The sequence below is a fragment of the Stegodyphus dumicola genome, chromosome 8 (genome assembly GCF_044657685.1).
Source record: "Stegodyphus dumicola isolate Sdum_Otavi_A_Nest chromosome 8, ASM4465768v1".
Taxonomy (NCBI): Eukaryota; Metazoa; Arthropoda; class Arachnida; order Araneae; family Eresidae; genus Stegodyphus; species Stegodyphus dumicola.
The window spans coordinates 89,651,886-89,661,548 of NC_140775.1; the positions used below are offsets into that span (position 1 = coordinate 89,651,886).

A 9,663-nucleotide genomic window follows, 5' to 3' on the forward strand; every position below is an offset into this window, starting at 1 on the left:
GTTATTTGTACCATATCAGTAATATGTGGAATGAATTTCCCACAATTTCACCATGGTGTTGCATTTTTCACAAACTTAAGTGTGTGTGTGTGTATATATATATATATATATATTATATATGTAGATTGAGCCTTGCAAGAAGAGGAGAAAACTCAATGTTTTTTAATATAACAAGACTTTAATTTCTGGTAAATTATAGAGTAATAATGTAAGCCGAATTGAAACACACTTTAATAAAAGTATGAAATTATTTCAATTTATTTGTAAGCATTTAAATTAAAAATACTATTCTTTTTATCAAGCTCTAAATAAACCTGTTAAGCCGATACATAATAGGAAACATAAGAATCAGAGCATACCTAAAAATAGCCTATTAATGAAGTCTGATGCTTATCAGTCTTCTTGGGACAAGAGAACTTCCTTCAAAACAATAAGCAATAGGAGTAATTCAGTATCAATATTTTCAGTGGATTCTAAAGGGTTATGCACTGCATTGACAGCCTCATCTTTTATTATCAAGTCTTATAATTATTTTGCAATTCTGCTCTATTGTAATCATCTGAGGAAGTTTTCATATCTACCTTAGTTTCAGCATTTAATAAAGTACTGAGTATTTTAAATGGGATCTTGAATTGCAAGATATGAAATTTCAGGATTCTAAGATAATTATTTTCTATGAAAGAATAAGAATGGCAAATTATAGCTCCCTGATTGGTCCTCTTTGTATAGGATGTTAAAAGTCATATAAAATTCTCCAAGCAGAGTATTTTTTCAGATATTTTGTGTCTTATTTTTTAAAACACACATATATAAATGAAGAGTTACCCCTTTTAATCTAAAACTGAGAGAACGAACAGACAATCCCTTAGGCTACTGGAGACTAATCAGTGTTTAAGGAGAAAGGAGACAGAACAAGGATGTTAAATACATGGCCCATGACTCACTTCTCTGAAGCCTGCAGCTCACGCCACAGAAATAATAAAAACACATTGTTAGTATATAGTTTTAAAAATCTAAACTACACCAAATATTGATGTATATATAGAATGTCAAGTGGTAAAAAAACTCTTTGCAAAAGTCTGATAGTCAATTTCCAAGACTGATAGTCTCTTTGCAAAAATATTTTCTTGTTTGACATTGAAAAAGTGCCAGCCATTTGTAGTTATTTGGTTTATTTTATAACGGAAAACGTGAAAAATCAACAGATCCCTGTGAAGACTCGAATTCTAGTTACTTTGGTTGATATCCTGATGTGCTTTCCAACCACATAGGTATTCGATAAAGAAGGAGTAAATTCCTTGCACATAATGAAAGAATTACAGGCATTCAAAGCAACTCATTTATAAATAAAAAAGTCAGTGAGGTAGGTATCTGAAATTTTGCGAATACTTGCCTGCCCAGTTCCAGAAAGTCACAAATTTGCATTGTACGTAATTTCCATGTTGATTAGCATATATTCAGTGTAGATAAATTTTTTCACTTATGAAGAGTAAAAAGTCTCCATCAAAATCCATGTTAATAGGCATTAATCTAATCTTTGTTCTGAAAATTGGCATTCTTGAGCAGTGTTTTTCCAGACATGTGAAAGTTGGTTGTAGGAAAAAAAATGCCAGATATTGGGAAAGAAACTATATGTATCCATCTACTATGAGATTTTCTCCATTTTAAAAAAAAAAAGAACTACATTATTAGGTGAAATTTTATGTATTTATTCACTTTTTATGTACTTCATTATGTATGATAAAATTTTTTTTCTTGTGGCCCTAATTATTGTGCGCTGATGACTATTTAGTCCACTTAAGATATTGCCGGAGGTAAAGATTTTTAACCATTTACTTACGATGCAGAATTTCGAAATATGAGCTAACAGAGGTTTAAGGGAAAATTTTAAGGTAGCTATGGGAAAATACATTGATTTAATGTTGAAAATGCAAGGAATAGTTTTTTTTTCGTGGGGGGGGGACATAATGAGGCATGTGAAATAAAGAAGTTTTAGATATTGGAATTTGGCTGCAGCATATATCATTCAAAAATTTTTATCCTGCTGCTCTGTGGCTTGTTAACAACATATTATATACAGTCAAAAGTCGTTAATCTGGACACCCATAATCCGGAATGATCTATGATCCGGACCTCAAATCTACAAACTTTCTGCGCATGCGTCAACACATAATGTGTTCATGCATTCGCGTAATACTTTTACGCATGCACATAACACGTTTATGCATGCGCGTTTAATGTATAACGGGCGGTATAAGCTAAGGTAAAATTATCTAATTATGTGTTTCAGTTAATGTTGCAGATTGCGTTATTCCTTAATCTTCGAATTGGATCCAATTTATTATTTTTTGCAGACTGTTAGAGCAATTTTATTAAAGTAAGCTTGAACTTTCGATTATGTCAAATAGAATTTCCGATGCTGGAGCTGCCAAAGCAAAAGTATGTTTCGATGTCCATCAAACAAAAAGTGGAATTGCTGCAAAAAATGGATAAAGGCATATCATTTGTTTCTCTAACCATTTCGAAATCTGTTTATCAATTTCATGCTGCTCTGTGGGGGGGGGGAACGTCGCGGCACGCAATGAACTGGAAGTTGATCTGTTAGCATTATCCTATCTTCAGGGCAGATGTTTTTATTTTATTCAGCTTATAATTCCTTACTAAATGTAGTATTTCATCTCGATGTATTCCGTCTTTGGTATGATTTAAATCAAATTCCTCGTCATTATAAATATCACGAGTACACATCAAATAGTTTTCGTTTTCTGGTTGCAATTTTGTAATTTCGACTATGCGTAATGTATGCTTTACGCATGCGCACGTTGAAAGAAATGTTTAATAAAGTAAACAAATAAATATAAAGCTTTTTTTTTGTAAATTTTGATACCCTTTAGATCATAATTGCTCTTTACTTCATAAATTACGGTTTTATATTTTTAATTTTATAATTTCTGCATGCCATCTTACCAGATTTAAACTGATGATCTATAATCCGGAAAAATCGATAATCCGGAATCGCCGAAGTCCCGACGAGTCCAGATCAAAGACTTTTGACTGTATATATTAACATTAATGTAAACATAAGTTCTTTTTTCACATGTCATAAATAATGCTGAGTTTTCTAATATTATTTATGATGTGGGGGATCACAGTTAATCTTAGAAATTTGCAGTGTGTGAGTCACTGAATTTTCTAAGTTTACTGTTAATTTTGCACGGTTGTATGAAAGCATATTTCCTAATGGCATCCTGATTTTGGTTTGAGGTATTTTTTCATATGCTTATTTCGTATTTTTTTCTTCTCAGAATATAGATATTTTAAATCTGATTCATTTAAGTATATAAAGCTGTAATAAAAAAGTATTAGTGTTATTTAATTATACAGTGAATTAGATTATGGAAAACATATTAATGTATGAGATGTTTATTGAATTACGTGTATCCTTTTTCAAATCTGAATATTAAATTTTTAACTATTAATCAACTATCTAAAACTCTCAAAGTATATGAATTTTTATAATTTTACGTAGGTTTGCACCATAATTTAATTTTATAAAAAGAATGCCAACATGTTTTGTATGGGTATTCATTCCTAATTGAGAGGATGGAAATAAATGGAATAAAGAAAAGTTAACACAAAAATGTAATTTTACAATATATTGCTGGTTTGGAAATACATAAAAAATACTTTTAGATTAATGCAGATCAAGGAGAGAATGTGGGCTGATAATATAATTATTTATTTGACTGATTATATATTTTTTCCAATCACAGATAGTGGCTCAGTGGTAATATTATCAGTAGCAGACATGAGTACATTGTTGTGTGGTTGTATTTATTCCTTCAGTTGGATAGATTCTTTATATTGTTATTTTTTTAAATTTTTATGTATTTATTTACTTACTTTTTGCAGATCTGTAGAATAAATTTTATTTTTTCTTAAAAAATGTTTTCTTTAGATTAATCAAAAGCTTCCTTTAAAAGTGTGATTCTCAAATCTTTTTGTTTATTATTAATTATAGGTTCTAAAGATGGTTTTATTAGGTTATGGAAAAGAGAGGATGAAAATCGTTCTCTTTTACCTGTTTTAAGGATACCCGTGGTAAATATTTTTATATTGCAATTCATATATAAAAAATATGTTAGTATCCTCTTGTTTTTTCCGAAGGAAATGTATCAATAAGTTTTTGGAGCATTGTGATATTTTCGATGTTGTTACCTGTCACAAAGTTTAAAAACTGTTTCCTTTCTGTGATTTCAGGTTGGATTTGTAAATACTCTGCAGTTCACACAGTCAGGGAACTATCTGATTGCTGGTATAGGCCAAGAACATCGCTTTGGACGATGGTGGCGAATAACAGAAGCTAGGAATTCTATTGTAATATATTCATTTAAAAATAAAAGTTGAAAATTTTTTAAATTCTTAGCCTTTTCATTAATACATACGTCACTGTACATAAAATTTAAATAACAGGTACATTTATGAAAGTTTGCTCTAAATTCTTGTCGGATATAATTTAAATTTAATTTATCATATTTATTTATTATTATTTTTTTTAAGATTAATATGAAAGCATAAAAACCAAGCAATTATATATTAGTTTTTATCAAATCACAAATAATTCAAGTTTGAAAATAAACATTTACTGAAATGTATGCACTCATTGCATTAAGTACTCAATTTTAAATTTTTCAATAATAATAATTTTATCAAATAGTAATGAGATATATTCTGCAAGAGAAGAAAAGGATAAATGTGGTCACGTGTTAAGAACAACATCCGCATGTGCTATGATTACAATGGAGTTGATAGCAGATATTCCGCTGAAATTAATTGATTTTTCGAATTTAGAAATTTATGGCTATTACGAGAAATTAAAAGATATGCTTGGCAATTATTTCTCTTTTCTTGATGTTAACAAGTAGGGTCTTTTGTTATTCAAGGAAAAACATGTGAAAAATATTTGCTTCAAAGTAATGCCAGATATCACGGTACTTATAACAAGCCATGTTAAGGCTGAAATGAAGAAATCAGTTATGAAACATCTGTGTAAATTTCTGCTGAAAACGAGGTAAGATTTATAAATTTTATGTGTGATGCTTACCAGTATTAATAATGTTTTTATTAAGAATATTAAGTGTATATCAGTTAATTGAAAACTATTCCCAAGATCTTGAATAATGTTTTCCAAACTTTTAAATGTAAGTGTAATAATAGTATATTCATAGTTCATGAATAGTTGTTCTAAATTACTGAAATATCCGAATTTGAGAAAGATCTGTTTATGTGCAAGAGCATAAATATAAAGCCAATTTTCTCTCATTAATATTAATTAGTGTCATAAAACATTTTATGCTGCTAAAATTTTATTAATTTCATCAGGCTATGTTTTAATATTTTAGCTGTTGTAATTGATTTTTAATGAATACACATAAATATCGGAATGTTAATTTTTTAATACCTTCCATTGTAGATGTCGATACCAACAGCTGTAATATTAGAAACATCAGTAATACTGAAACATTTTAATATAAAAGCTTTATAAAAATTTATACTTAATTCTAAATTTTCATGGGAGATTGCTGTGATTTTTAGTTTAAATATTAAATTAGTATGTATATTTAATCTTTGAAAATCAGTGTGTCAGTCCATAGTTTGACATAACATGTGCCTTAAGTTATTATTAGAATTACACTACTCTATTTCCTATGGTAGATCTTTTCAAAAAACTTAAAAATCTTATTGAGCTACATGATTTTAAAATAAAAAATTCTATTATTATGTAACTTACAAGATTAAAAATAACTTCGAATTTATTTTTTGAATATTTAAAATGTATACAGATAGTACTTTTATATTATTTATTATTATAAAATGAGGAAAAATGTCATATGAAAAATTATTAGTTTCACAGCTAGTACTGCAGTTAACTCAGTTGCACAAATCTCTATATTTTTCTTCGTGACATTTATATTAAAGTATACAAAATGTGTTAATTTGCAGTTTATACTATCAATAGGATAATAGTCAATTGCTAAACATTAAATTTTAAGTTGTATAAAATTATATATTAATTTTGAACTGTGCAGAACATTGGTGTTGTTATTCTTACATGATTTAAGGGCCATCTGCATTTACAGTGCTCTGGAAATTTGACTATTATGATTTTCAGAAACCATCTATTTATATTTACCATTCTGCTTGTTAAGCTGATAAAATTATGACTTAAAAATATTTATAGTAACTTTCTTTTCAGTGTAAAAGAGCACTCTATGTAAACATGATTTAATGTTTTCATTTTTACATTTTTTATAAATGAATTAATTATCAGATCAAGGAACAAATTCATAAATAAATATTAACAATCAAAACATGGTAAAGCAGCGAGCAAAAGAGTACCATGAAGATAACAATAACATATGAGTTACCAAAATTATACTAAGCATGAATGAGCAGTTAATTAATGGATGAAATAATAATTAAAGATGAAATGCAAATTTCATAACTAATTAAAAATAAACAAAGTTTCCGAATTTTCAACAGATCTATCACAGCACAAGTTTGTTTGTTTAAATTAGCAGTTCTTACATCATGTGACCTCCGATGTCACTGGAATGTATCTCATTATGTTCATATGATGTGATAAAATTTGATAACACTTCAACTTAATGGAGAAATCATAGCAAATATGCATTTCTGAGAGAGACTGTAGTGAACATTGAGTGAAATAATTTAAAAACCCTGTAATATAAAACTGCTGAGTGACATGATGAAAAGTATTGATTTCCATTCTGGTATTGACGTAATATTCATATATCGGGGTTTGTCCGGTCCTTAAAAGTCCTTAGGTTTTCTGGAATCAATTTTTGGTCCTTAAAAGTCCTTAATTTCGGCCAAAATCGTCACAAGGTCCTTAATTTTAATCATCTGAAATTTCTGTCTTGTTTTTATGACTGCGATTTTGAGTGTGAATTATCATTTTTTAGGAATATTTTTGGCAATTCACTGACAACTATCTTTTGAATGGGTAAAAGTGTTGCTATTCACTGACAAATATTATCTTTTGAATGGATGAATCTGTTGACAAGATCTCTTGGACAATCTGGTGCTGATTATGGAAATATGGTGCTAAGCATCCATCGCAGTAAGGGGAGGGCATGTGCCATACTAATGAACATCTTCTTTTCTTCTTCCTCTTGTACAGACAATCGTGTGTAACGATACTATGAGTTTAATAAAACTTTTTTTTGTTTGATTCAATACTCTATGCATTGTATTCATTTTTGTGCAACTATGCTTTCGTCATCGTTTCGATACAAAATGCTCTCTCTCATTTCTGAGTTTCATGTCTCTCATATGATTTCTCATGAAGTTATGACAAAAAGAACACCTGTTGCTTAAGTTTTGCACACCAGTGCATTATCATGTAGTTAATTTATCATATAGTATATTCAAATATCATTAGTTATCATATAGTTATCTTCAGATTTTATATTATCATGTTTAATATGCATGTTAAGCAAAATTAATTTTAAAGGAAAAGAATTAAAATATATTGCTGGTTAAATTTACAAATCTGTATTTGTGTGGAGAAAGCAACAATTTTGAAACATATTATTAAATTTTGGATTCAATAATAATGAAACTCGGGTGTCTATGTAAATTATTTACTCAATTTTGATTTGAGAGTATTCAGGTAGAGAGATTTCAAATGTCTTTGTTCTGCAAAGATGTTATATTTGCAAACCCAAATATTCATGCCATATTTGCGTTTCAAGTTTGAGCCCATTAGTAGGGTATCCAGCCTTTGCTAACCATCATAATGACTAATTAGTTAATTGTATGTAGTGAATTGAAAAATTTTTGGCCTGCTATTTAAAAATATCATTTGGCAATAAATTTCTGTTACACACATTTGGTGGCAGCTTTGAATGAGTAAACTTGAAAGTTTTGGTAACATAATAATTTTAGTTCTTTTATGACAATTTAAGTAAAATGCTTTTCAATTTTCCAAAACACTTAAAATTTAGAACTATACAATCCTTTAATTTTGATTAAAAATGTCAAAATTCTAATGACGTAAAACAGTGTTTAGATGGATTTATGATGATTCCTCTTCTTCATGTTATGTAGTGAATGAGTAAAACATTGGACAAGCATTGGACAAGAATCCTTTGAAGACCATCCTTTTCAAGGTCAGCAGCTGAAGGAATTGCCAACAGAAAACATTACTGTAATAAAAATAAAATATTCCTATATTCTTTGATAAGAAGTTAAGAATCAAGGAGATAGTAGCACAACTGGGTCTCTCTGAAAAAGCTATTATTTGTGCATTCTGTATGAGTATCTTCACATCAGCAAGGTCTATGTGAGAAGAATACCTCAACTTCTGTCAGCAATTAAAACATGAAAGTGCAACAATTGCTTAAGAAGCTTAAGCTGAGGGCTGTAAAACTGCTTTTTGTACGTGAAGCATCTAGTGCTTCATTTCTCTCAAATGCACTGAACATGGAAATATTTTAATAATAATAACTGATAGTTGCACAAGCATCCCATATTTATTATTGCTAGTAGCAGTGCTGTAAATGCTTAAATGAGCAAACAACACATGTGTGTTGTAGTGATAGTGCATAAATAACTTAAAAATGGTACCAATAAATTGACATTTTTTACCAATAATTCAGTAAATAATATATATCAATATAATGTTTATGTTCATTTTTTTCTTCCTCTGCTGACAGATGTTACACACTGTTTTTTATGAACTGTGAATTTTGAATTAATTTATATTCACAGTTTTAAGAACTGTGAATATAAATTAATTCAAAGCAGGTATTGATTGATATATTTGATTACCATGAGGATTATCTGCCTAAGGGGATTTCTGAGAGAAACTGGGGGAATACATATTAAACATGGGGAAGACCATGAAAGCATCCAAGCAGCCAGCCCATTCGCCAAGATACAAACCTCGGACCAAACTTTCAGTATTCAGGATTTTACCACTCAGCCACTGGTGGGCCCCTAATTCATAGAAGTGTTAATATAACTTTAAAGATTATGCTACTTTTCATTAATGAAAATCAAATCAACTCGGTTAATGAAATTGAAAGTATGTTATTAAAAAATGTAAATTAAGAAACTGATCAAGAACTTTCTTGGATCCAGATTTTGAATTTTGTTTGACTGTATGCTAAATATGTTGGAATGTTTTTGATGATTAAAAAGACAATATAATATAAGTATATAGTTGTTATATTGAAAAAAAAAAAAAAAAAAAAAAAAAAAAAAAAAAAAACTATAAATTTCATGTTATTGGACTTGGCCATGATATATTTTGTGCCCTCTCCTAAAATTTAAAAATAGCGAAATGAGAAAGCATTTAGGAAAGGATACTGGGTTTTCTAAAGAAATCTTGATTATCTGCTTGGCACCCCTCTGTATTCGGCACCCTGCTCCACCCCTAAAGCTGATATAATAACTATGTATTTAACTCTATGTTAAATATATAATAGTTTGCTATAATATGAAAAATGTAAAAGGAGAAGCAGATCTAAAACTTTCTTTGATACTAAACTCTAAAACTGATTGGAATACTCTGCTGCATATGTTACAACATTTCTTGATGACTAAAAATTATGTTTGAGTTGTGTTGTAGAGATA

General features: G+C 29.1%; 1 protein-coding gene across 2 annotated transcripts in view; it reads left to right on the forward strand.

Moving 5' to 3' along the window:
• U3-55K (U3 small nuclear riboprotein factor 55K) overlaps positions 1-4,419 on the forward strand; it is an 87,086-nt gene extending 82,667 nt beyond the window's left edge. For both annotated transcript variants that reach the window (XM_085822104.1, XM_085822105.1), the window contains 2 exons: positions 4,022-4,101; positions 4,261-4,419. In XM_085822104.1, coding sequence (XP_085678230.1) covers positions 4,022-4,101; positions 4,261-4,407 — 227 coding nt within the window. In that variant the 3' untranslated portion in view covers positions 4,408-4,419. The remainder of the gene's footprint in view (positions 1-4,021; positions 4,102-4,260) is intronic.
• Positions 4,420-9,663: the final 5,244 nt, after the last annotated feature.